The sequence below is a fragment of the Anas acuta genome, chromosome 22, assembly GCF_963932015.1.
Source record: "Anas acuta chromosome 22, bAnaAcu1.1, whole genome shotgun sequence".
Taxonomy (NCBI): Eukaryota; Metazoa; Chordata; class Aves; order Anseriformes; family Anatidae; genus Anas; species Anas acuta.
Genome location: NC_089000.1, coordinates 6,712,184 through 6,739,522, shown reverse-complemented (window position 1 = coordinate 6,739,522; position 27,339 = coordinate 6,712,184). Strand labels below are relative to the sequence as shown.

Below are 27,339 nucleotides of genomic sequence, written 5' to 3'. Positions count from 1 at the left end.
GGTCGGGCCCCGCTCGGCGTCGGGTTACTGGGGCGATGGGCGCCGCCCCGCGGGGGAGGCGCCGCTCGGCTCCGCTCGGTCCCGCTCCGCTCCGCGCCGCTCGCTCCGGCCGCAGCGCCCGCGCCGGTGAGCGGGGACGGGAGCGGGGAGCGGGGAACGGATCGGGACCGGGACCGGAGCCGAGGGACACCGGGGGGATACCGGGGGAAGCGGGGCTGGCGGTGGGACCGGCGGGGTCTGGGCCCGGGGGCTGCGGGGCTGGAGGGGGGGGGGGGCGGCGGGCGCGGGGCTCGCGGGGGTCCCGGTGGCGGCGCGGGGCCGGCGGCTACCGGCGGGGCCCGGGGGCGGGGCCTCGCCTTTTGTAGCCAATGGGAGCCGCGCGGGGCGGCCGCGATTTGCATACGGCCGGAGGAGCAGGCGGCGCAGCCAATCAGCGGCGGCGGGGCGGGGCCGGCCCCCCACGAGGGCGCCGAGATGAACGGAGCCGAGCCGAGCCTGAACCGGGCCTGAACCGGGCTGGGCCGTACGGTACCGAGCCGTGCCGAGCCGGTACAGTGCCTGAACCGAGCCGTGCCGTGCCGTGCCTGAACCGGGCTGTGCCGTGCCGTACGGTACCGAGCCGTACCGAGCCGTGCCGTGCCGGTACAGTGCCTGAACCGAGCCGTACCGAGCCGTTCCATGCCGTGCCGTACATTTCCGTGCCAAGCCGAGCCGTGCCGTGCTGTGCCTGAACCGTACCGTGCCGTGCCGGAGCCGTACCGGGCCATACTGTACCGTTCCATACCGTTCCATACCGTGCCATGCCGTGCCAGAGCCGTACCGGGCCATTCTGTGCCGTACCGTTCCGCACCGTGCCATTCCGTACCGTTCCGTACCATACCGTGCCATACCGTACCGTACCGTACCGTTCCGTACCATACCGTACCATACCGTACCGTTCCATACCGTGCCGTGCCGTGCCGTGCCCGCCCTCACCCCGATACCACCCAGCCGTGAAGTCGGTGCCAGCCCGCAGCAGGGCGCGTTACCGTGTCCCGGCGCCAGCACCCCCGGGGGCTGCCCCCGAAACCCTCCTGAAGACCCCGGGCCCTGCAGGGCGCTCCCGCAGCTCCCCGCAGCCCCCACGCGTTCCCTTGTGGCCCCCCGGTGCTGCAGGGGGGCAGAGACATTGAAACCCAGGTCACTGCTGCCGAACAAGCGAGCAAAACAAACAAAAAGCACAAATATTTCCCAAATATTTCCCTGAACATCCTCTCTTTTGGGGCACAGGGACCAGCTGCAGCAGCAGGACTGAGCTCCCAGGCAGGTGTCCCCGCGTGTAGGTGAGGGGACGTGCACAGAGGAACCTTTATCCCTGTGCGTGCCCCTGAGGTTTGCTGGGTGCCTTTGCCCCGGACACTTTGGGATGCTTCATGCAGGCTCTTTGGGGCTCCCGTCCTGGTAAAAGCCTTTTGGCAGAAGAGAGGAGCGCGTACGTCAACCTTGAGAAATCAGAACTGCCCCTGGCATTGTGCATGCGAGCGCATCAAGCCAGGCTTTCAAAATCGCAGGTTGCTTCTGAACCTTGCACTGCTGCGAGCCACATCTCCCTGGCATGGGTGAGTGCCAAGAGAGACGGGGTGGCCAACATCTAGAAAATTCATGTATGCAATGAGTACATGCGTTATGTAATAATTGCATATACATGGATGCAACGCTTCTCCTGCTGGTTCGCAAGAAAAGCCTCTGCTTGCAGCCGCTCGCAGAAGGTACAGGAGAGCGGTGGTTTTTACATTTATTTTTTTAACCTCATAAGGCAGGGAGCAGGGCCGAGGTGCCCCAGGCACCGTCACCATCTCCTCGCTCTTGGTCTGCAGATTCGTGGGCCAGGCACGTGGCACAGGGAGCAGAACAACTCCTGGTGCAGGTGAACACAGCTTGCTGGAGAAGCAGAGCTGCCAGGCTGGTGCTGCAAAGCTCTTGTGGAAGAGACCCATCTCTGGGATGGGTTTCTGCCCCGTGTCCTGCACCCTGATGCCCAAAATCCTGCAGCTCGCCAAGGGGTGCTTGCAGTGCTCGGCACTCTCAATAAATCTTGGCTTGTCTTTTTTTTTTTTATTTTTTTTTTTTCCGAGTGTTTTTGTGCTGGCCAGCACACTCGTGAGCTGGTTTTGCAGAAGAGGACAGTCTTCTGGAGCTGCCCCTGCACGTGGTGGTCCCGTTAGTCCTGGTGCACTGGGAAGTGGCCCCGCCACCGGCAGGAGCGCGCCTGCGTCTGCGCGCAAAACTTGCTGGGTTTTTCATCAGGCAAGTGTGGTTACAGTCAGAACAAAATTTGCATGCAGGCTCAATTCCTGGCTATTTTGGGACTCCTGAGGCAGATGTCTTTCCCCATTTTTCCTGAGCTGCAATCCCAGATCCGCGCGGGTGCTGGGAGCGCAGCTGTGCTGCGGCACTCGGCACCACACGCCCCGCAAGGCACGGTGGTCAGCGCTCGCTGGGGGTGCCAGGGAGCACCCAGTTTTCATGATTTAAACAAAAATAACCTACTGTGTGACCTGCCTGCTTCTCAAATCCTGGCCCTTTTTGTTCACTTGGCCCCTGGTTCTCGTGTTAAACCAAGCCTCCAGCAGGATCAGCTCTGGTCACTCCAGTGTTCCAGCACTGGGGACAAGCCTGCTCTAATTCCTCAGGTGTCTCGGGGAGGAACCTTCCAAGATGACAAAAAAGCAAAAGTCAATTAAAAGGTGGCAACCACTGCCAGGCAGGTTGTTATTACATCTCTTAACGTACACCAGGAGCTCTCGGTGTCTCTGCAGAGACAAACACACAAATTATTTATCAGTGCCAAGGAGGAAGGCTGGGTACCCAAGGTATCCAACAGCTCGGGATGAAGTGGTGTGGTACCAGCCACTGCCCGACTGCCCAGGGTCACCCAGAGCCATGTGGGGCGCAGGCTGGAAGGCAACCCAGCACAACAGCGCTCCCGAAATGCAGCCCTGCACCCCTGGGCATTGCTGGGGACCCCTGCCCATCACGGCCAACCATGCTGTCCCACTCCCCATCGGTTGTGGTGCTGGTGGCATACGGGGTTTCTGTGTGCTGCTGCTGTTCTCAGCTCCAAAGCAGTGGTGGGACACAAATCGGCCACTGCCTCGGTTGGTGCAAGTCCTGCTTGCTGCCTGGCACAGAGCTCCCCTGATTCTCTGCTGTTATCCTTGGATATTCGCAGCTCTGGAGGCCAGAAGGAGCCCCACCGCCCCCATCCCATGGGGCCAGCAGCACCCTGGCCTCGCACAGCCCCTCTCCTGCTCCTCACGACGCTTCCCTCTTCTTCTATTCCTTAAGAAAAGCCTCCAGCGGGACTGAAAAGCATCCTGTGGCGGAGACATCCCGCTCCCCTCCCTCTCCAGCAGCCCCGGCACCGAGCCTGCCTTTGTGCCGCGGCCGGGGCTCGCTCTGCGCACGCCTGCGCTCCCGGGGGGCGCGGGGCTGGGGCCGCAGCGGCGGCAGCGCCACGGTTCAGGCACCGGCACCGGCACCGGCACCGGCACCGGCGGCATCCGGCGGGCACGGGTGCCCAGGGCTCGTCTCGTCGGCACGGTGCGGCGCAAAACTTGCCGAGTCAGGATGTGAGCGCGGTGAGGACGCCTTTGCTGCAGCCGCGCTTGGCTGGGGCTCCCCCGCCTCCCGCCGCGCGCTTCCGCGGGCACGAGGCTCTGCTCCCAGGGCTGCTTTTTGGGGGGAAACCGAAGGGAATGGGGTAAAAAAATAACCCCCGCCGCGCCCGCCTCCAGCGCGCGTGAGTGCTCGCGGTCGCTCTGGACCGGCACCTGGCACCGCTCTCCAAAATCTGCAGAGCCTCCATCTCTGCCAGGCTGCTCTCTGCCGTCAGCTGATTTGCGTCTCCTTTTTTTTTTATTTTTTTATTTTTTTCCTCCCAAACTGCACATCTTCGCCGCCGAGGAAGAAAAACTTTCGGGGAGGGGGGGGTTGGGAAGGGAGAAGGGGAAGGCTGGCTTTGTGCGCCTGCAGACCGCGGAGCGGAGGTAGGTGCGCGGCTCCGGGGTGCTGCTGCCCTTCGCTGTGCCATTGCGCCGGGCTGGGGCTGCCTCTCCCGGGGGCGCAGTGCAGCAGGAGCGCGGCCGGGGGCTCTGCGGGGCGCAGCGAGGCTCGCCGGGGGCTTGCGGGTGCTGGGGTGCGCGCCGGGCGGCGTTACCTTGCTGCTTGCCGCCGGGAATGCGAAAAGAAAGAATCCCCCCCCGGGGTGTCACATGTGGTTTTGGGGTTTGTCATTGACTCCGGGCGCTCTGCAAGCGCCGGGTGCTTCAGAGCGCACGGTGAAATTGCAGGCGACCTCACGTGTTGCAGCTAGACCCCTGCCGGGCGGCTTTGTTGGTAATTAAATGAATGGGTTATAAACGCACCCGAATGCTGCAAGGAGCCTGCAGGGCTCTGCAGGGTCCCGTGCGGGCAGGGGGGGTCCTGCCCCACACAGCCCTGCAGGGGGGCGCGGGGACCTGGCAGTGCCGGGGACGTGCAGGGCATGAGGAAGGAGGTGATGGCAGCAGGCGCTGGGTCTAGCAAAGCATTTGCAAGTCACAGTAGGGCAATATGACTAATCGTCCTGAAGTCATCTTTTCCGTAGCGCGTTGGGGGGGGGAATTCGCTGAGGACGCTGTTTACCAAACCCTGAAAAAAAAAAAAAAGAGAGAGAGAGAGAAAAAACAAATCCCAGGACAGGCACCTTGAGTGGGGAGAGGCTCTGTGTGGTTGCACTGCTCCCCCACAAAAGGGCTGGGAGCTGTGCGGGGTCCTGGGCATGGCGGGGGTCCCGCAGCCCTCCTTCCACCCCATGCTCGGGGTCCTCAGCCTGGGGACTGCCGTGCCCCAGCCAAAGCAGTGGCAGCTGCAGCGGGGAAGGGCCTGGGAAGGGGGAAGCATCAATCCAGCCCTTCTGGGGCTCAGCAGAGCATCTGTGCCTGGGGGGCTCCCGGGGGTGCCCCACCAAGATCAGGGCCGTGGATGGGCAGGGTGTCACGGGATGCCCTGTGCTGGCTTTGCCACCAGGGAAGGTCTGGGTGGAAGCAGAGGTGCCAGGTTTCTGCCTGCCCCGTGCACTGGGCTGCCACCGGCTTTGGAGCTGGGGGTGCTCAGGGGGCCGTGCTCGGGGCTGGTTGGGGTGCTCGGGCTTCACGTGGTGGCTCTGCCCGAAGGAGACCCTTTGGGCAAGAAGTAGGCACAGGCCCTCACTTTGGTGTTTCAGCATCACGGCTCATTGCGGGGCAGTTTGACTTCAGTCAGCGCGTTCCCATGTCCACACCACACCTGGTCAGGGCCAGGGTAAAGCCATGCAGTTACCTCTCGGCAATTAACACTCTAATGAACGAGACTTAAAGCCTCCTTCAAACCATGCACCTGGCTGGCCCATCAGAGCCTCAACCCTGGGCCGCCTTGGCCCTAAATCCTTGCAGCATCTCAGCGGCTGCGCTCTCCTGACCCATCCTGCTGGCACGGGCTGGGGATGGGGATGGAGACGGGGCAGGAGCTGGGTGGCAGAAGTGTTCAGGGCATCCCTCATGCCCAGGCCCCAGGCGCATCCTGCACAGAAGAAAACTCTTTTTCTTCTCTTTCCACACATCACCCTGCAGAAATTTGTGCTGAGTTTTGCCCCGCTGAAGCCGAAGCTGCAGGAGTTGTCCCGAGCTCCCTGCAGGGCAATGGGAAAGTGCCGGCACCGGAGGGATGCGCAGGTGGCCAGGCAGAGCTGCCCAACCTGGGGATTGGTGCTGCCCTGGGCTGTGCCATGCCGTGCCGTGCCGTGTTGCCCCACGGTGCATGCCCCTCATGGCACACTGCTCTGCTTTGCAGCTGGGGCAGGTCCCTGGGGCACCGTGCACCACCTGGGCAGACCCTGCACCACCTTTTGGGCCTCATGTCCCTTTCCAAATTTTAGGGCTCCCAGCGGTTCCCCAATGAGCACGGTCACAGCTCAGCTCTGCCATGCTGCTGTGGTGGGAGCGCAGCCTTTGGCATCGGCGGTGCTGCCCCACTGAGCTCCTCCAACAGGGCTGGGGGGCGCCTGGCACCAAGGCAGCGGGGTTGGCTCACCAGAATTATCCAGAACGCCTGAAAAGAGTCGCTCCTAAGCTGTGCAATAGTTTTGGGTCTGTTTTTGGCCTCTCTGCGCTCTGTGCTCATGCAGACACAGAAGCGGTGCCGCTGCCCCAGCTGTGGGTCGGAGCGGGGGCCCCTTGGTGCAGCTCCCCTCGGCCTCATCGCCTTGTTTCCCGGTGACTTTGGTGGGGCTGTGCGGGAGGTGCTGTGCGGGAGGACTGGTGCCTGGGCTGGCTGCGGCTGGCCCTGCGCTGCCGAACAGCGGGAGGTGCTGTGTGTACAGGGTTTGTGTTCTCCGGGAGCAGAACCGCCGCTCCTGCCCGCTTTGCCCTTCCCGGAGCCCCTTTGTGGGGACTCTCACCCCCTGGGGATGCTTCCAGCTTTGCTTTTGGTTCTCGTTTTTTTCCCTGTGGGCTGCCGAGCACTGCTGGGGCTTTGGGGCAAGGCTCTGGTGCTGCAGGACCCACGAGCATCACAGGGGTGCCGCACACCCACTGGGGGCCACACTCCACAGCATCCCTCCAGGCTCACACTACACCACAATGCCCAAGCCGCTGTGCCGCAGGGAGCAGCAGCAGGAGTGCAGCTGCCTCCTGCCACGAGAAAAATCATCCTGTCCTCGCCGAGCTGCCGCGATCCGTGCTCCCGGCCCTGCTGCGCCAAGGGGGGCCGTTGGCGCAGGGCTGCAGCGCGGCCGCGGCGCTCCCGCCGTGCTGGCGAGCGGCTCGGTGGGGACGGGCCCCGGCTGCCGCAGCCGCTGCCATTGGATCCGCGAGGGCTGCAGGGGCTGCGCCGCCGTGCAGGGGCTGCGTGCGCGCCGTGCAGGGATGCGCGCGGGGTGCGTGCCAGGAGGCGAGCGCGTTGTGCGCCAGGCCCTGCACCTGCTGGGGAGGGGGCAGCGGGGACGTGGTGCGCTCCAAACCCAGGGCGCAGAGCAGCACGCTGCCTGCAGGGTAAAGGTTTTGTGGCCTGCAGAAAGGTTGTTTAAATTTAAAAGACCAAAATCCCCCCCCCTGCTCTCGGAGCTCCTGCACCCCCCTCATGCAGCAGCGAGCAGACTGCGGGAAAAGCCCGGATCATTTTCTTTTCGTGTTGTGCTTGGGAATAACGCGCGCACTGCAGAGGGAGCCTCGCGGAGTTGTTTCAGCGTTGATTATTTTTTTAATTTTTTTTTCCCTGTCAGCAAAATGTTTAATTTTTCAGGCCCTGAATTTCTTCACTGCTTCCTGCTGTGTTGTAAGGCTGCTGCCGCACAGGGCTGGGCCTCCCCGGTGCAGCTCTGCAGCCCCGGAGCTGGCTCGCCCCGTGGCGTGTCCTGATTGCCTCCTGCAGGCAGCAGTGCAGGCAGCAGTGCAGGCAGCAGTGCAGGCAGCAGGCAGCCCTGCTCAGCACCCAGCAGCACGCCAGCAGTGCAGGCTCGCACAGCCCCCTGCTCCCTGCCCAGGCACGCAGCCCCCAGCCTTGCTCCATGAACCCCACGCCCTGGGTCGGGTTCTCCCAGCCTCTCCGCGAGTGCCAGCTTTTGGAAGCCACCAGCCCCTGAATTTGGGGGAAAACGACCCAGTAAGGGCAGCTGGTGGCACTGGGCAGGGCAGGGTGGGATGGGGCTGGGGGAGATGCGGGGACACGGGGTGAGCAGCAGCCAGCAGCGGGTTGTGGTGCTGGGGGCTCGGTGGGGCTCACGGGGTGGCGGGGACCACGCCGTGCCCCTGCCGCACGCTCATCCGGCTCACAGGCTCCAGCGACAGGAAACGCCGTCATTCGCACGCTCTGGTTCAGCTTTTCTTCCTCTTTTTTTTTTTCAGAGGGTAAGGCAGAGAGCGGGGCTTGGGACGCGAGGCTGGCTCCATGTATCCGGAATCGACCACTGACTCCCCGGCACGACTCTCGCTGAGGCAGACGGGCTCCCCCGGGATGATCTACAGGTGAGCAGCGACCCGGGCAGCCCCAGGGGCTCAGCAGGACCCAGCGATCCCACAGCTTTTGGTGTGCTTGGTGGAAAAACGCTCCCAGGACTGCCAAACCGCGGGCAGCCCCGGTGCACCAGGGCCTCGTTTTAAGAGCGAATTCCTCCGGTTGCCGTCCGGGCGCGTGCCGGTACCCGGTGCTTCGGGCACCCCCGGGTGGGTGCAGCACAAGGGGGGCAGCACCAACCCCTTCCTGCCGCCACCGGTCCCAGTTTGGCCGCGCGGACCCGCCGGGCCCTCCACCTTTCTAATGTGGTTTGTGGCATGTTTCTTCTCTCTCCTCCTTGCTGTCGGAAGCGCGAGGTATGGGAGCCCCAAGCGCCAGCTCCAGTTCTACAGGTAACCGAGTCCTTTCTTTCTCCCTAAAAACGCCCCCGGGAAGTAGAAATGTCCGGCAGCGGGGCAGCCCCTCGCCTGTGGCTGCCCCAAATCCATGTGGGGCTGCGGGAACCCCTCGGGACGTTCCCCTGTGTGCCTGCCGATGGGCCCGGCCATCGCTTAAATCCTGGAGTCACAGAGCATCCCGAGCTGGAAGGGACCCACGAGGATCATGGAGCCCAGCTCCCACCCCACACAAAACCGAGCCGTGTATCGGAGAGCACTGCCCCGATGCTTCCTGAACTCAGACTCGTGCTGTCCATCGGGTCCGTGGTCCCTGCGTGTGCCGGGTGCTGCCCAGGGCGCTGGGGAGCGGCACCGCGCACCGAGGGCACCGGCACGCCGCCGCCTAGCAGGGCTCGGACCTGGCACGGGGGGGGCCAGCTTGGGGCCGGGCTGCGCCGTCGTCTCCTCGCCCTTGAGCAGCCTGGCTGGGCTGGTGCTGTGCGGAGAACAGCCTGAGCCTGTTAGCTTTTCCCAAGGGCTGCTCCAGGAACCCGTCCAGCCCTTTCATCTGCTCCTTCCATTTAGAGAAATGTCATTAACTGATACAGAAGACAACACATGTTTTTTTCTCCATCCTTTTACTGTCTAAAATTAAAAAGGCACTTTTCCACGGCACACGGTGCCAGCAGGGCGCTGGGAGCCACTTCAGTGCTTCCAGGGACACCGTGCACAGTGGTGCCGGGCCAGGACAGCCCGCGGTGGCACGGGGGGGCGATGCGCCGTGGCCTCCCCCAGCACGGCGTGTGGATGGAGGAGAGGGTGACAGGGTCTGGAGCAGATCTCCACTTAGGAGAAGCGTCTCTGCCCAGAGGTATTTGTGCTTTGGACCCGACGTCCCTTGGCTGCCACCATGCCAAGGGGCCCCTCGGCACCCCGGGTGCCGCCACCACGCGCGCCCTGGCGGGCGCAACCTGTGGCTGCCAGGCGCCTCGCTGCAGCCACCGGCGAGGGGCGGCTGCGGGCGGGGGAAACGATGCCAGTGTTCATAAAGCAGCTGCGCATCCACAGGCTTTTAGAGAAGAAGTCATGAATAATTGAGCTCCCGTTCGCTAGGAAGAAAATACCCTAATAGGGCTAATGGAGCGCTGCTAAAAAACTTGACTCTGGGGGGACCTGTATTCACCAATTGCTTTGGATGCTAAGCGTCGACACTCCCCTAATGAAAAAAAAAAAAAACACAGCTGTGCATGTCTTATAGCTGTCCAAGGGAACCCTAACAACCCAGAGCTTGTCATTTTAATGAGCAGGATCCCCAGAAGCCGGGTGAGTCCGAGCTGCCGGGCGGCGCGGGGCCGGACGCGCTCGGGGCCCGGTGGCACCCGGTGGCTCTGTGGGCGCGGAGGAGGCGGCTCCCGGTGTGCGAGGGGTGCGTTTGTCTGGGCAGGGGTCTGTGCGCCCCCAGCCACACAGCGGGGCCTGCCGGGGGCTGCGGGGATTTCCTGCCCAAGGTAACGCAGGGCTCGTTTGGTTGGGGGTGTTTTCGTTCGTGGTGGTGTTTTTGTTCCGTTGCAGGCAGGGTGTGAGATGTGGGGTGTGGGTTGGAAAGTTCCCGGTCTGCCCTTGGAGGGGGGCACCGACCTCGGGCTCGTTGCTGTCTTTTGGCACCGTGGCACCGCTCGCTGCGCCCTCGGAGCGCCCTGCAGCTCTGGGTGCCGGGGTCCCCACGGGCTGGGGACGGGGGGTGCTCGGGGGTCCTGCCTGCAATCCTCTGCAGAACAGCTCCTGCTTTGGCGTGTCGCTGCCTGGGCTTTGGCAGCTTTTCCAGCCCCCCGCTGGGGCACTGCTTCTCGCCCCTCCGTTAGCACCAAGTTTTTGCTAATAAGTTGCCCGCGGACGCACCCAGCGCTTTCGTGCTCTGCCTGCCGCCTGCTGATGTCGCTCAGCCAAAAATCAGAGAGGTGTCAAAACAGGGCACGCAGTTAATTACCACCTCGCTCCTCGGAGCAGCTCGCCTCACCCCCACCGACTTCATCCGCCGCCTTAATTTAATTGCAGCGAGATGAAGCCCGAGGAGTGTGCAGCAGCGCTGGGCGCTCCTTTGATTTTCCCGGCTGCTGTGGAGCGAGGGGAGCCCTTGGGGCCGGGAAGCTGCCGGCACCACGGGGTGAAAACCCTCGGTGAAGGGCTCCGTGCCGGCACTGCCGGCTGCAGGCCCCAGCTCCGAGGCACAGCGGAAAGAGCTGGGTGGGCGCAGGAGGTCGGAGAGGTTTTGCTTCCCATGCTGCTGCCCCCAGGAGAGAGGATCCTCTTTTCGTATTTCCCTGCACTGTCGGAACTCTTGCTGCGTGATTTTCCTGAGCAGGAGGAGTGCTACGGTATTTTCAGGCACATTGTTTATCGCTCAAACTCCCCAGGGTTTTCAGTAATTCCTTGCAAGTTAATGCTCTTCTTTTTCTTTTTTTTCCTCTTTTTCTGCTTTTTTTCGTGAGGTCACACTTCATTGGAAGAGCGCGCGCTGTTTCAAGCTGCCATAAAAAAACTTCTCAGGGAAAAAAGAAAAAAAACAATGCCAGCAGTGGGGAGGGGGCACAGCTGGGGCCCGTTGGGACCCCCCAGACACGCAGCTCGCTCAGGCCCTGAGTGCAGTGCGTGTTCCAGAGAGCAGCAGGGAAATCAATGCCACCTCCTCGGTGCCACCACCAGTGAGGTCGCAGGCGCTGCCGCGGGGAGCTGGGCACCTCCGGCCGCGCTTGGCGCCACGCTGCTGCTGCAGGGAAGGATTTGGCTGGCGGCACGGGCTGCAGCAGCCTGCTGCGAGCACCACGGGCACCCCGAGGGCTGCCAGCGAGCGCCCGGCACCTGCGGCCCTTCTGCAGGATTCCTGCCCCACAGGAGCCCCGCGTGGCCGTGCATCCTCGCTGGCCAGTGAGCGTGGCCCCATGTGCAGGCACCAGCTTCTGCCAGGAGCTGCAGCAGCGCTCGTCCCACCCCAGCCAGCTCCAGGGGCCGCCCGTGTCCCCTTGCTGGGTGTTCCTTGGGGAAAGGCAAACCAGTCGCAGCCCGGTCGGTGCCCGCCGCAGAAGCAGAGCCGTGCCTCGAGGTGGGCACGTGGCAGGCGGCAGCACGGCCCCCAGCTCAGCACCATCACAGCAGGAGCCCCAGGACCCCACTGCATCGTGCGGTGCTTGTACCCATGCCGTGCCATCCCATGCCATGCCAGGAGGGCAGCGTGGTGGTGCTGAGCCCCCTGTGAGCACCCCATGCGCCAAGCCTGGCAGCCCCCCTTCCATTCCCCTCCCTGCTGCTGCGCTGCATTTGCCATTTCTTTTGCTCGTTGCCTTTCCTCTGCAGACTTCTGTTCCGCTTAAACCCCTTGTCCCCTCCCCGGGCCGCGCGAGGGGCAGACCTGCTGGGGGTCCCCACGAGGCCGGGCACGAGGTCGGGTCCCCGGGGTGCCGCGGTGCTGCGGGAGGTCGTGGTGGCTGCCCGGCTCTCTCCGAAGCACCCCTGAGCCCTCGCCGCCCGGCCGGCCCGCAGCAGCCCCCGCGCTCGGGCAGCAGGATGCTGTCCATGACGTACAGCGAGAGCCTGCGCAGCGTGGTCAGCCGGCACCACCCGGACTGGGGGCTGCAGCAGCCGCGGCGGGCGGACGCGCTGGAGCTGCGGCGGCTGCGGGACGTCCGCGCGGCGGCGCAGGCCAAGACGCTGGAGGAGTTCCTGCGGACGCACGGGCTCTCGCTGGACGGCTGCACGGCCCGCGCCACCGGCATGAAGTACAGGTAAGGGGCCGCGGCCGCCCGGGTGAAGCGTTGTGCAGCAGCAGGGGTGCCGGATGGGCACCGAAATCCCGGCGGTGCCAGCGCTCGGTGCGGTGCCGCGCGGTGCTTCCTGCCCAGCCAAACGTGGCAGTGGTTTCTCTCTCGATGCCGGTGCGATCCTCTCCAGTCCCTCGAGGGAAGGAGAGCTGGCGTGGTGCGTGCAGGGGCGGCTGGAGTCAGTCTGCGCCTTGCTGCCTCGCTCGCTCGATGGTGCTCGTGAAGCTTCCCGGCTTCTTTTTTGCTTTTCCTTCGGTGTCGGTGGCAAGTTCGGAAGTGCAAATGTATTTTGCGCAACCGCGCGGCCCTGGCCTTTCGCAGTGTTTGCAGGAGGATTTAATGTGTGCCTCCGGGTGCCCTGTGCTCCCCCGGCCTCACCGACTGCAAAATTAAACACCGACGCCGGGGGGGGTTAGGATAAAGCTGAGAAAATGTCCTGCTGAGCCGGAAAGCTGCCTGCGAGCCCAGGGACAGCTGGCACTGCATTAATTTTGCATGTAGGTCCGGGGCGCGGGGCGGTGAGCGGGTATCAGTGTTTCAGCTCGCTCCTGTCCCTCTCATTACGGCACCGTCGCCAGAGGGGGGATGCGCCGAGCACCCGCAGCTTCCCAGCGCAGCCCCCAGCCTTCACACCCCCGCAGGGGAGAGGGCAGCAAAGGCGAGGAGCTGTCCTGGCCGCTTAACAAAAAGCAGAGGTAGCATTTACACGTCGCAGCAGCCCATTTAATATTCATGCAGCAGTTATTTATTGATGGAGTGCACCAGCAGGCACGGCCCTCGGGCACCTCCTCGCTCGGGGCCATCCACGGCCCAGGGGACAGTTTGGGGGAGCTGCTGGGGCTGCTCCTGCAGACCCGTGGCCGTCCCTTGTGCTGGTGGCTGTGGGCAAAAGCTTCTGGCAGCAGCGTTAATCTGGGCTCAGTGCTGCGGGCGGATTAGTGCAGGGCTGATGAGGGCACGGAGCTCCTCCTGCAGCTGGGGGATGCTCGTGCCCACGAGGAAGGTGCCCGCCTGGGTCGGCCACAGCAGCAGGAGTCCTGGTGGGGAGCTCAGCAGGATTCCCCCACCGGGGCCAGGGGCTGCTGGCGCTGCCACCCGCGGATTACCCAACCCCGCCGCCCGCACCGAGGAGCTTTGAGGCAGAGGGAAGCCCGAGCAGATCACAAGTTGTCTCGGTGCATCGGAGGCTGATTTATGTAATCCCCCTGCACGCCCCCGTAAGCCCGTCCCCAGCCCCGAGCCGTTTTCCTCCTGCTCCAGAAATGAGCGCACGGCACTGCGCTGCCAGGCCGGCTGCTGGCTGCCTCGGTGCTTCCCCTCCTGCTCTGGCCACGATTTCCCAGCCGTGGGAGCTGCCTGCTGGGGCACGGCCGCGTGTCCCCCCCCGGGCAGCACAGCCACTCGTGTCCCTCCTTCAGCAGCAGATGCTGGAACTGGGTTTCGGTTTGATTGATTGGGGCATCTCCGCGGGCTGCGCGTTTACCCGTTAATAATGTTCTTTTTAATGTGCAAACACTCCTGCCAGAGATTTTAAATCTGACTTGGATCAGCTTAGGAGCAGAGGCACGGCACTGCTACTGCACGGCTGCAGGATGCAAACAGACCCCTTCACGCCCAGGGGCTCCCTTCCCTGTCGCTGCCTGTTGCACCCCAAAAGCCACGTCCTGCACTGGGGGAGCAGCACCTGCAGGGTGGAGGCAGGGATGGGGGCTGCCCACTGGGACCCCAGGATTTTGGCCTGGTGGCAGCGGGGGGCAGCCCCCTGGGTCTCTGTGCTGGCCAGGAGCTGGGAATGCAGGGTGGTCAGCACTCCTCCACGGAGAGAGGTTCAGAGGGACGAGGTGCAGGCAGATAATTCGAGAGGCTTTCCAGCAGCCCTTCAGAAATAAAAGGGGGGGTGTGCGCCTTCCCGGCACGGAGCGGCTGGAAGTGGTCATGTTTCTGCCTCCCCACCTGCTCTGACAGGGTTTGTTTGCTTCCTAAAACTCATCAAATATTGATGGCCCGGAGCTGATATAAGCTGGGTCTCTCGATCCAGCCCCGCAGCCGTCATGTTGGCTGAGTGATGCTTCGCAGACGTTAGGAGGAGGGCCCTGCTTCGCAGAGTTTGCCGTCTAAATTTAGGCTGCTGCCGCTGCTCCCTGCCGCCTCCGCGGCCGCGGGAGGGTCGCGGGAGGCGAGGGGCGCCCGGCGGGCGATGCCGGGGGGCCACAGCGCAGCGCAGAGCCCTGGCCACGAGGTGCCCAGGACACCGGCCCCACGGGGGGCACGCAGCCCTCTCCCCCACGCGGTTGGGGCGTAGGGACGCTCCCCACGGCACGGACCCACCGGCAGCATCGGCGACGCTCGGCGGAGACCCCGGGGTCTGCGTGTCCGGGAGGGGGCTGGAGGCGGAGGACAGCACCGCAACGTCCCCAAGTTTGCCTTTAACCCTTGGACAGGAGAGCAGCGGCGCTGAGAGCGAGCACGCGGCGTCTGCTGGCTGCTGCGCTTTGCCCTCTCCTCCGGGATCTGCGCGCTGCTGGGGGAAGCCCTCCCCGTTATCCTCACCCCTGACGCTCCGCAGCACACCCGGGAGGAGAAGCTGAGCCCCGGGGAGGGAAGGGAGCCTTCCAGCCCGCACCGCGGGGCACCATGCAGGTCTCCTTTGTGTGCTCCGAGCACAGCATAAAGAGCCGGAGCGCGGAGGACCGGCTGAACCGGCAGAATGCCAGCAGCCCCAGCCTCGGCACGCGCAGCAAATTCCGGGCAGTGGCCATGGTCGCCCGGAGCCTGGGGCAGCTCTCGGTGCAGAACGCCCCGTCCTCCAGCGAATCCAGCGTGAAGCAGCCGGGGATGAAATACAGGTAGGAGAAGGACGCGCTGCTGGTTCGGGTGCGTTTGGTACCCCTGGCTGTGATTTGTGCAGGAGGGAGGCTCGGGGATGGGGGTGTATTGTTCCCATCTTCCTGCTCCAGGTTTCTCGGAGCTACAAGTGCTGGTCTGCGCCGGGTGTGCATCGCTCGCCTTCGTTTCCTCCCTCGCAGTTTGCTGTCTTTCCCCTCTCAGTATGGTTTCGGTCCAACCTAATGCAAAAGCAGTGGAATGGGAAGGGAAAAAGTAGCCCAAAAATGCAGGTTGGGGTTTAGGAGGACCCGTGGTGCCTGCTGAGCCTGTGGGAGCGGGCAGCGGCTGAGCTGGGGAAGTTGGAGACTTGGTGGCACACGCTTGTTCGTGGGCTGTGAAGGCATCGGGGGCTTTGCAGCGCTGCCAGTTCACTCGCAGCCCCAGGGAGCGTGTGCTGAGCTGTGAGAAGTGTTCGGACCCTGTCCGTGTGTGCGGGTCTGGAAATGAAGCACGGCGTGTGCACGGCGTGCCCTGCCAGCACAGCCTGGGTTAACGCGCTCGGGCAGGGGATCCCCACGTAGCTGAGCCCCCACCGAGCCCCAGCTGATCCCTGCAGCGTGCGCCCGCTCCAGCCCAGATGCGAACGGTGCTGGGATGCAAAACGCATCAGGCAGGCGCACCGCTGGCATGAGATCAGCCGTCGCCCTCTGTTATCTTCCTAATTAGCCACGTCCCCCTCCATGGCATGGCTGCGTGCACTGCCCGGGGCTTGGGGTGCCCGCTGGGGGGGGGCTCAGCTCGGCGCTGGGCAGGGTGGGCTCAGCACCACCCCGGGGTGCGGAGAGCGGGCATGGGCACTGCCACAGCCAGGTCTCAGCGGTGAAACCACAGACACAATGCATCCTGTGCGCTGCTCTCCCCCTGCCCGGTTCCTCTCCCAGCAGGCAGACGTGCTTCCAGCTCCCTGAGCCACCCCTGTGCCAGGCAGTGACCTGCTCGGGTGGCTGCCGGAGCCAGGATCCCTCCGAGAGCCTTGGGAGGTGACGGTGACGGTGGCACTACACCTGCACCAGGGCCACCGAGCTCTCCAAACACCCCCGCTCTCCTCCAGTCAAAGGCTCCTTGCAAACAGGTGCCATAAAAGCCATCCACCATGCGGGGGGGACGCCTGTTCCCTGAAATTCCCGTGCGTGGCCTCCCCAGGTAGCTGCACGTGTCTCGGTTTGGCGACCAATCCATAAACTTCTGCGCAGGGAAGCTGTGAGCGGAGGCGCTCCCATTGCCCCCGTGCCAAGGGGCTGCACTCAGGGGGGCTCCCGGAGCGGTCCCGGTGCCCGTGCGGTGTGACACGGGTCGGGTGAGCCATGGCTGTGCTCCTGTGTGCATCGCAGCCCCATGTCCCTGTGTTCACCGTGCTGACAGCCCGTGGCGATCGCCGCTGCCCTCTGCTAAGCAGGCTAAAAATAAAACGGGTTTGGAGACGTGGAGCATCTGCTGCGTGGCGTGGGAGCAGCCCGTGCCTTCCAGATGTTGGACAATAATGCAGCAGCGCAGAAGGAAAGCGTCCTGATTAATCCCAGCCTGAAATTAATAAACGGCATCGCCGTCCTGCGGCTCTGCTCCATCCCTGTGCCCCCCAGCATCGGGCAGAGCTGGGGGGCGCAGGGGGCCGCGGGCCCTCGCAGTTGCTACGCGACTCGGCTCCGGCAGCCGCGCGCGGGCGGGCTGCAGCAGCTCACCTACACTTTATTTATTTTAATGCTTGTTGTTTGAACCTTTGTGATTTTTGAAAATGCGCTATCAATCACTGTGGCAAAGGCAGGAAAGACGTCTGCCAGCCTGGATGCGTTCCCGAAAGAATATTCTCCGCTTCTTTGTGCCAGCCAAATTCTCAGTGTCGGTGCAGGGGTGCCTCGTGCCTGCAGGCACCTGCTCTGCTCGCGAGCCCCTCGTGAGCCCACGGCGAGGAGTGGTGGTCCCGGGGGCAGTGCCCCACATCGGGGCAGAGCCGGGCACCGTGCTCCCCCCCTTGGGGTGCTCCCCCGGCAGTTTCTCCCTGCCTTGCCCCTCGCGTGCCTTTTCCTGGGCCGCTGCTCGTCGTCACCGTGCGTGCACGGGGGCTGCTGACACAGTTTTGGGGCCAGGCTGGGCACTACCCCTGTGCTCTTGCTGCCGGCGTGCCCCTGTGCGTTCAGCCAACTCCTATTGCTCAATTATCTGTGGTTTCATCAGCAATTGTTGTCCCTCGGAGGAGCCGCATCCACCTTCCCTTTTTGTTGTTCTTTCTCTTGTGCCTTCTGGCTCGCGGCAGCCCCAGGTTTATTTCGGTTTTGCCTGGTTGCAGAAGTAGAGCAGTGACTGTGGTTAGGTCTCAGTGCTTTCAGCTGGGCTCAGCTGTTTCATCTTTCCCCACTCTTCCTATTTTAAAATAAATGCCTGACTTTTCCAGCCGTGATTTGTGGTTCAGAGGAGAGCTGTGCAGCTTTTGGGTTCTCATTTCAGAGGGTCACTTCTGCAGGTGCCCACACGCAGCGCGCACCCCGGTGCTGTGTGCGCCTCTCTGTCCCCATTGCTGCTCTCCCACCCTCCTGCTGTGCAGCTCCATATTTTTTTCTGGGCTTTTCCCCCCTCTCTTGATGGTGGGGGGCACCAGTACCTGGGGGTACTGGGGGCTGGCTGCTGCCTGTCCCCACGCAGCTCAGGGCAGCCCGGGCGCTCCAGGACTGTTGGCACCGCTTCGTGTCATGGGAATTCAGGGATCCAGGTGTGGTTCTGTGCCCACCCCACAGCACGCAGGGCCGTTGTGCATTTCATTTTGTCACCTGGGTGGGTTTCACCCTCCCTGCTGCCCCTCACCTCCCACACAGGGATGTGAATTAACGCAGCCCCGGCAGCAGCACGCAGGCGGGGAGCTCACGTAGGCTGTGCCCTCCAAGAGCCGGGCAGTGCCGGGGGGGGGTCGTCTTTTTAATTAGCTTAATTAATTATCACTGTGAGGATTTACGACTGCTGTTCTAATGGGTCTCTGTCTTGCAGAAATCTGGGCAAGTCTGGGCTGCGAGTGTCCTGCCTCGGCCTGGGTGAGTGCCCGCGCCCCCCTGCACGGCTCCTGGCTCGGGGGCGCACAGAGGGGCTCCCGTGCTCCATGGGGGAGAAAAAGTGGACGGTCAGAAAGCACGCCTCAGCTGCTGGCACGGCGTTTCTTGCACTCCCAGCAGCTAATTGTGGCCAAAAAATTCTGCTTTGTCCTCAATACGCACCCGCTCGGCGCAGCGGCGGGGGCAGCGCCCTCGCAGAGCCAGCTGCTGGCCTCAGATCTGGCTGGGAACGTGCGCAGGATGAGCCCGGTGGGCTTCCAGCACGAGTGAGCCGCTTACAAAGCACGGACAGAAGTATTTATGGCTCTGCGATTGTCGCTGGCGACAATGGGTTTGTGTGGCTGAAGCGTTCCCGGTCGCTTACACAGATCAGAGGGGGCTTTCTTCGGGCTGGCAGCAATGCTGCGATGTGGCCCAGAAGTTCCCACGTGTTTTTCTCTTTTTCTCCCCCCGACATAAGAGAAAGCAAACGGGGTGTGCCGCGAGTGCTTCGCCACATGCGTTGGTGCCAAACGTGGCCACGGCACACGGGTGCTGCGCCAGGGCAGCTGGGGAGGGCGGTCAGGGCATGGCGCGGTCAGGGACAGGACAGAGCCCCCCATGGCACGGCCCCTGCCCACTGCCCACACCCGCAGCCACCGTGCTCAATGCATCCCTTCTCTCCTCCGCAGGGACATGGGTGACTTTCGGAGGGCAGATCACGGACGAGGTAAGGATGGTGCCCACGGGCCAGCGCTCCCTGCGCCCCACGGCACGCGGTCCGGCTCCCCGCCAGCAGGGCTCCCCCCACGGCCCAGCCACAGGGCACCAGGACTCGGCTCGGGCTCTGGTGCATCCCCCCCCAAACACCCCCCCTTTGTGTTTGCAGATGGCCGAGCAGCTGATGACTTTAGCGTATGACAATGGCATTAATCTCTTCGACACAGCAGAAGTCTACGCTGCTGGCAAGTGAGTACCCCGCTTCGGCACGAGGGGCTGCATGTGCCGTGTGAGCCTTCCTCACCGGGCTCCCCCCGACTCCTCCTCACCCCAGGCTGCATCCTGTGCTCTCCCCCGGCGTTCCTGAGCTGCTGCCAGGCTGGGCAGGCAGGCGCTGGAGCCGTGCGGTGCCACGGGGCGGAGAGGTGCTGAGCTGGGCTTTGGGCTGGAGAGTGCTGAGGCATCCTCAGTCCCCCCGCAGCTGCAGGCTGTGGTATATTTAGCATTAAAAGCATCAGCACGGATATCGACCTGATAGCAAAACCTCCTGTTTCTTCCCTCAAACCCACTCCTGCGTTACCCAGAAACTTGGGCAAGGACAGGGTTGCCTTCAGCAGGCTCAGTCCCGTGTGTCGGTGCCAGAGCCCCAGGCAGCCTCCAGCCCTCACAGACCCCTCAGCACTCCTTGGGTGGTTCAGGCAAACACGTCTGAATTTTGATGGGTGTTGATAACTCATTGGGTTCGTGGCTCTTTGCAAACCATCCCTCCAAGCCCCCGTCCAGCCCAGTTCTCCAGGCACGCTGGATTTCCTTGTACCTGAGGTTTTCAGGGGTGGCCGTGCTCATTCACAGCGCTGTCCGATCTGAATTAAAGCTCTTTGGTGCAGTGTGCCTGCAGACACTCCGCTTTCTAAATATTTGAAAGAGAGTTTGAGAGGACAGATGATATTAAGCATTCCGGCAAGCCCGTTGCCCCCGAGAGCAGTAATGAGGGCTTGCTCGTCCTCCTGGCTCTCCATTAGCTGGGTGAGGACAGCCATTGTCATGCAGGTTGGTTTAAAAGTTTGGAGAGTGGAAATAATGAAATCATTCCGCTTCCCCGCGCTCGTTTTCGGAAGTCATGTCACATTTGCTCAAACATTACATCTCCCATGGAGGTGAGGGCTCTGCCCAGGCCACGCGGTGCCGGCAGAGGGGTGGCAGGAGGCTGGGGGGGGCTGTGCTGGAGGCTCCTGCGCCGGCTCTGACTCAGCCATCGCAAAACGCAGCCAGGGAGCACCCCGAGCAGCCCTGGGTGGTGCTGACCTGGTCCCATCGCAGCCCCAGGACGGCGCCGTGCGGTGCCCGGGGACGCGGGGGCACCGGGTGGCTCTCCCAGGGCACCGTGTGCCGGGGCTGCTCCGCGGGAGGGGTGGCCCCAATGCATCGCGGTGCGAGGAGCGGGCCCACACAGCCGCTTAAAAATAGAAAGCTCTCGTTGTTGGGGAGCAGCGGCACTGCCGGAGGAGCCTGGAAATGGCTCTCCAGAGGGCTTGTCTCCAGCGAGGCGCCCCTGCCTGAGCCGAGCCTCAGCCCTCTTGCAGACACCTGCGCTCCCCTTCCCCTTCTGCTCGCCCTCGGGAGGATTTGGCAACCCCCAGGGGCGAGGGGCTGGGGCTGGGTGCGAGGGGCTCAGACCATGAGGAGGGCGGCAGGGCTGGCCCTGGGGCAGGCACCGGGCCCTGGGTGTCCCCACTGGGCTCTGCCCGGCCCCACAGCACTCTCCTGCTCCTCGCCCTCCGCTCCCGCTGCTCCCCGATGCCTCTCGCAGTCGCTTCTCATTACCGAAGCGTTCCTGACCTAATTCCTGTACCAGCCTAAAGAGCTCACGGCTTCTGTCTCCCTTTCTGTAGGGCTGAAGTTGTGCTGGGAAACATCATCAAGAAGAAGGGGTGGAGGTAGGTACGGCTTTTCCCTGGGTCAGGCGTTTCGCAGCGCTTCATTTTTGTGCATCAAATTTCCTTGGCCACTGCGGTGCCAACGGGCTGGGGATGGAGCTGGGGGCTGGGGGCCGAGGGGGGCGCGGGGCAGGGCGCACGGGGCTTTGCAGGCACAGCGGTGACTCTCCCTTCTCCCCGCAGACGATCCAGCTTGGTCATCACCACCAAAATCTTCTGGGGAGGAAAGTAGGTAGCGCACCCACCCTGCCCTGCAAGAGAGCGGCCGGCGCACGGCGGGCCCTGACCTCTGCTTCCTCTTCTTTCAGAGCGGAGACGGAGCGGGGGCTGTCCCGAAAGCACATCATCGAAGGTAGGGCAGCGGGCAGGACGCGGTGCCACCGGCTGGCTGTGGAGAGCCCGGCGTGTGGCCACCACCCCTGACGGCCCCTGTGCTGTGCGGCCAGGTCTGAAGGCGTCCCTGGAGCGGCTGCAGCTGGACTACGTGGACGTGGTGTTCGCCAACAGGCCCGACCCCAACACGCCGATGGAAGGTAGGTGCCGCCGGCGCCGCTGTGCCAGCCGGGTGCCGGGACGTGCCGGGCGGGAGCAGGCATCCAGCCCAGGTCCCCGGGGCCGTGCCGCTTGCTCAGCACCACGGCCCCGCTGTCCCCGTGTGCCCAGCGCGGGGCAGAGCCGGTCCCTTCCTCCCCTCTCGCCCCTCGGCGGTGCTGGTCCCGAGCGGGAGGGCCGCTTCCCGGCAGCCTGGGCCGTGCATCGCATCGTGTGTCTTGTATTTCATCGCCATCCGTGGGGTTTTAATCATGCTTTGTGTGGCAGGCTTTCTCTTCTAAAGCGTGTTTTCCATTACTGAGCATAAATCCTCCCCTCTGTCACCGCGTTCAGCACGGGCACAAAGTGAGGGCTCTGCAGAACGCCCCCCTCCTCGCCCGCTGCCAGGAGCCTCCCCGGCCACGCTTGGACAGCCGGAGGCTGCTGCCGCGGTGCTGGAGGCGCCCCCAGCCCCACGCCCCTCGTCGTGCCCTTCGCTGTGATGCGCCGGCAGCTGTAACCTCTGGTCTCTCTACATCTTTCTTTTATCACCAGGGGACCCATTTAGTTCTTCCAAGTCAAGAACATTCATCATAGAAGGTACATCGTACCCGCAGTCTGAACCCCAGCGGCATTTTATGGGACAAAACCCGCTCTTGTCTTTAATTTTAATTCCTTCCCCCCCCCGAAACAATCCTCTCCATAAAATGCGCAAAGGAAAAACAGCAGCAACAGCCAAACAAAAATACACCCCCTGCCCCCAGAACATCTTGCAAGTAAAGGAACAAAGCAAACAGCTGGTGGCTCCCCTCCCCGTCGCCTCATCTCACCCCTGCTCCTCTCCCCGTGCATGGCTGTGGTCGGGCCGTGCTGCCGCTGGACGCGCTGCTTTAGCCCCGTGCATGGGGCTCAGAGCGCTCGGGAGCAGGGCGAGTGTGCCGGGGGGGAACACGGCACAGTCCCTGCTGCAGGGGATTTCAAGTGTCATGCCTTGATGCAGGGGGTGCAAATCCCCTGCAAGGTGCCGCTGTCAGAGCAGAGCAGCTCCCAGGTGCCGTGGGGCCAGCTCTCAGCCCCCCAGCCCAGCACCCAGCGAGCTGCACGCAGCCTCCCCCAGCCCCAGGCTGCCCCTGTTTGCCCCCCTCCCTGCACGTGCAGGACCAGGCTTTCTCCGTTCTCTCTCATCTCTTGTCCCATGCAGAGCTGCCGGAGCCGACTGACAAAGCCTTTGGTTCCCACAAGCCCAGTGCCTGGCCGAGCCGCCAGCCCACTGGTGCATGCGCTGGTGGTGTTAAACCAAACCTTGTCTGCCTTTTCCTTCCTGCTTCCTCCATTTGGCGTGGCAGCACCGCCTGCCTTGCAACCCAGCCTGCATGGTTCACAGCTGCCTGGGGCCAGCAGCTGAAGATGCAGCCAAATCCCCCCCCCAGCCGAGCAGCACAAGGCCAAGGTCACGATGCTGGCCTAGGGCCACCGGTGGTCGGTCCCATCACCAAGCCCCTTCCTCCAGGCTGCAAGCCCTGGATGGAGCAGCGAGCCTGGCTCAGCATTTCGTTTTGGAGGTCAGGGCGATGCTGGGTGCAGAGGATGGGCAGCCTGAGGGTTGTAGAAACGCCCGCCCGCCAGCTTCCCCCTCTCCTGTGGCATTTGCAAGCAGCCTTGCAAGCACTGTACGGCGTGGTGGCCCCGGGCGCCCTCGCCGCGTGCCGTGGGTCCGTGCGCATCCCGGAGTCATCCTGCGAGAGACCCTTACCAAATGCAGGGTTTGGGGAAGGTGCTCCTTTTTTGTGCGTCCTTAAGCCCCGTTTTACCTGCCACTCATTTCTGCGATGGAGCATTTTGGGAAAAGCCGGAGCTGGCTTTTAGCCCCTCCACCTTGGAGGCAGTGCCAGCCTCCCTCGTGGTGCCGCTGCCCCGCCAGCAGCAGGGCACCCACTCCAGCTCTGTCTGGGTGCTGAGTACTCAAAGCAGCCCTTTTCTGCCTGTTTCTCTTTTTCCCCTACTTTTTCTGTCTTTTTGGTGTGAGGGTGATGCTTTCAGCTGGTCTCCGGGTGCCACACGCAGCGTTGGTGCTGGTGCCCCGGAGCCCAGCATCTCCCACCCCGGGCAGCGCCGGCGCCTGCTCCCTCAGCCCCCCTCCTGCTCCCTCTCCAAAAGCATCTCCTGAACACCACCCCCACCTGGGGGACCATAAATCACATCCTTTTTGTCTCTCCCTGCTCATCTCAGCACAATCACACCTAAATATGTCAGCTCCATGTGACTCTCTCATGTGGTTTGATTCGGGTCTGTTTTTAATAGCTTTGGAAAAGCACTAGGTGTGGAGAAGCGATTTCCCAGCGCAGTCTCTCTCTCTCGCGGGTCGTTTTCGGTTCCCTTTTCTTTTAATTTCCGCGTCAAACTCCCGCCCCGGTTTGGTGTTTGGACGTACACTGCTTGCAAGATGTCTGTGCAGCGCCAGCCCCCCTCCCTGCGGCGCTCCCGGCCGCGGGTCCCGCTCCCTAACGCCCGCCTGCCGCTCTCCCCTTCCTCCCCGGCAGAGACGGTGCGCGCCATGACCCACGTCATCAACCAGGGGATGGCCATGTACTGGGGGACGTCACGCTGGAGCTCCATGGAGATCATGGTAGGGCTGCTACGGGTGCTTGCAGAGGCCTCGCTGCCCAAATTGCTGCTCGAGCAGCGGCCACGGCCCCGCAGGGCGGTGGGGTTGGGACGCAGGCACAGCGGGCACTGATGGTTTGCACCCGGGCTTGGCAGGAGGCGTACTCAGTGGCCCGGCAGTTCAACCTGATCCCACCGATCTGCGAGCAGGCTGAGTACCACATGTTCCAGCGGGAGAAGGTGGAGGTGCAGCTGCCCGAGCTCTTCCACAAGATAGGTACCGGCCCCGTGCCCCCGAGCCCTCACCCAACCCCAGCAGGAGGGGCTGGGGCGCGGGGAGCAGCCGGCTCAGCCCCTGCTCTGCTCCCCAGGTGTTGGTGCCATGACCTGGTCCCCGCTGGCCTGCGGCATTGTCTCAGGGAAGTACGACGGCGGCATCCCCCCCTACTCACGGGCATCGCTGAAGGTGAGCCCCGCACTCTGCAGGTGCCAAGGGACTCGTAGTGCTCGGGGCTCCCCCAGGGAGGGGCTGGCTGCAGCGCAGGGCGGGTGGGTGCTGGGGAGGGGGTGCAGAGGTTGAGAAGCCAAGAGCTGGGGACATTTTTGGTTACCTTTTCTATGGAAAGCACAGCGCATTACTGGCAAGGTGCTGGTCCCGTCCCATATGCCAGGGGATGGGACAGGCGGCGTGCCAGAGACCACTGCTGACCCCCCTCTCCCACCCCCAGGGGTACCAGTGGCTGAAGGACAAGATCCTGAGCGAGGAGGGCCGGCGGCAGCAGGCCAAGCTGAAGGAGCTGCAGGCCATCGCCGAGCGCCTGGGCTGCACGCTGCCCCAGCTCGCCATCGGTAAGGGGGCCGGGGAGGGGGGCAGGGGGGGCGGCCGGGCCACGCTCAGGCTCCACGCTCTGCATCCCCAGCCTGGTGTCTGCGGAACGAGGGTGTCAGCTCCGTCCTGCTGGGTGCCTCCAACGCTGACCAGCTGATGGAGAACATCGGAGCAATACAGGTGAGACCCGTGCGGCTCTGCGGTGAGGAGGGGACGGGTGCTGCCCTGTGCCACGTGGGAAGGGGAGGTTTTGCAGAAGAAAAGGTGTGGGCTTGCCTGATGTCAAAGACGCTGCTTTGCCGAGCGCTGGGAGTGGTGCAGGGCACGGGGCCAGCTCTGCACCCACCGCCCCACCTGGATCCTGACCGTGCTCCCTGCTTGCGCACAGGTTCTTCCAAAGCTGTCGTCTTCCATCGTCCACGAGATCGACAGCATCCTGGGCAATAAACCCTACAGCAAGAAGGACTACAGATCCTAAGCACGCGCCGCCGCTGGGACGCCGCGCCGCCCTCGCCTCCTGTTCGCTTGCTTACGCTTTGTTGAAGCAAAGTGGAGAGCGGTTCGCATCGAGAACACAGTGCGCCGAGACCGTGTAGAGAAATCGTTTCAAATGTCGCTGCAAGAGAACATAATGCTTACTACGTAACATTTATTTTGGATGCAAGAAAAGCCACCGCCGGGGAGCGCGCAGAGGCGGTGCCCACCCGATGCCCGACCTCGGAGCTTCCTCTCCAGCTGCAGAAGCCGCCCGCGATGGTGCACGACGACGACGACGACGACGGGCGCCTCGGGCTCGGGCTCTGCGCTGCGCTGGCCTGGCTGGCCCCGGCACGCGGCCCCGGCACGCGGCACGCTCCATGGGCACCGCGCAGAGGACTCGGCCGGTGGGACCTGTCCCGGGCGGCGGCGGCTCCGGCCGTTGCATGCGTCTCCCCGCTGCTTCTCTTCTTTACTTTGTGTTTCTGGACGAGGAGGCTGTAACATTCGGGCGCGCTCGGAGCACGGCGGCCGCGGGAGCGTTGCGCGTGCAGGGCTGGCTGCTGGCCGGGACCGCACGGGCTGTAAGAGGCTGCTGTACAACACCAACAAGGAAACAACAACCAAACCACCACCAACACCAGTCTTCTCCCCGGCGGCGTGGGGGCAGCGTGCCTGCTCCTGCACCCGTGCCTAGGATGGGGGCGGGAGGAGAGGGGAGGCTGGGGGCTGGGAGGGGGATGCGGGGGGCATGGGGTGCCCCTGTGAGGGGGGCCCTGCACAGACAGAGCCCCCAAGGGGCAGCACCCACGTGTCCTGCGGCAGCACTCGGCTGAGTGGAGGTGGGGGGGTGGGACAGTGTGTGAGTGTGTGCCAGATTTACACATCAGCCCATACAGATACACCCGTGTAGGTACCGATAGGTGCAAGGTTTGTGTATTTATGCAAACCTGCATAAACACGTGTAAGCAGACACAGAACTGCATAGCTCCATGCAGCTATAGGTGTCTACGCATACAGGCATACGTAAATATATGCACATACAGATGACAAGTGTATATACGTGTGGATATAACACACAGCTGGTTATGTCAGTCTATATACTCGTACCTATTGCTATAGACTGGCAGTGACACATTTACACATCTCCATGTGTGTGTAGATACATGTACACTGATATATAACATATATACATGGATACATACACGGAGACATATATACACCTGTATGCATATACATAAATATATTGATACATCTATGTATACATATGTGCACACAGATTAGAAATGTAGATATGTAAATGTGTACATACATAGCTGTAAACACAAACATATGTATGTAGGGCTATGGATATCAATACCTGAATATACACCCATCCCTATATATAGATCTTCATATGTAAACATATGTAGATAGAGTGCACGCTTGTAGAAATTACAGATGTGTATAGCTCAACCTACACACATAAGCACACACCCTCTTTGTGTATTTAGATATGTGCACATGCATGTGTGTAAATGCATGCATATGTATATAAAAATATATACACATTTATCTATTTATATATTTACATCGCTAAAGCTATACCATTACACCTATACCTATATCAATGCCCATTTACAGCTACATATCAAACTATAATATGGCTTTTTATATCCATAATACCTACCTGTGTGCACACACATATGGCTAGGCACACGTGTGAGTGGGAGGCGAGTGTGCAAGGGGCAGCGGCTGCTTCCCGTGCAGAGCTCACCTGCAGGGAGATGGCTGGGGGGGGGCAGCCCCTTCCCATGTGCACGTGGGTGTGTGCACAGGGTTTATGCATGCCGGTGTGCACGTGTGTGCACCCCCGTGTGTGTGCAGGATGCTGACAAGTGCTGCTTTGCCCCGGTGCTGCCGTTTGGATCCAGGGCTGCTGTGCCAGGCTGTGGGCACATCCGTGCTGCTCTGGTGCAAAGTGGGGGCAGCACCATGGGGGAGCCCTCTCGGGGTTTCTCTCCCAACTCACTGAGCAGCTCGCTCGCATCCCTCCCCGTTCCCGTGGGCAGAAGGGCAGAGCCCCCCGTGCCAGGCTGCGGGCACGTTGGCAGGGCCGGGACGCAGCCACCAGCCAAGTAACCACGCTGCTCCTGC

General features: G+C 62.8%; 1 protein-coding gene across 9 annotated transcripts; it reads left to right on the top strand.

The window, feature by feature from the left end:
• Positions 1–19: 19 nt before the first annotated feature.
• On the top strand, positions 20–25,843 carry KCNAB2 (potassium voltage-gated channel subfamily A regulatory beta subunit 2). Of its 9 annotated transcripts, none has more exons than XM_068658706.1 (16): positions 20–126; positions 7,902–8,021; positions 8,361–8,402; positions 18,065–18,108; positions 18,798–18,835; positions 18,995–19,074; positions 20,718–20,762; positions 20,946–20,990; positions 21,071–21,114; positions 21,209–21,295; positions 23,834–23,919; positions 24,054–24,174; positions 24,269–24,363; positions 24,626–24,746; positions 24,818–24,906; positions 25,115–25,843. In XM_068658706.1, exons 2-16 carry the CDS (start codon positions 7,945–7,947, stop codon positions 25,202–25,204), a joined length of 1,104 nt encoding a protein of 367 aa, XP_068514807.1. In that variant the 5' UTR covers positions 20–126; positions 7,902–7,944; the 3' UTR covers positions 25,205–25,843. The 9 variants fall into 9 exon arrangements, with proteins under 9 accessions (XP_068514807.1, XP_068514811.1, XP_068514808.1 ...); XM_068658707.1 differs by lacking the exon at positions 20–126 and adding an exon at positions 3,448–3,620; XM_068658708.1 differs by lacking the exon at positions 20–126 and adding an exon at positions 3,742–4,028.
• The last annotated feature ends 1,496 nt before the right edge of the window (positions 25,844–27,339 follow it).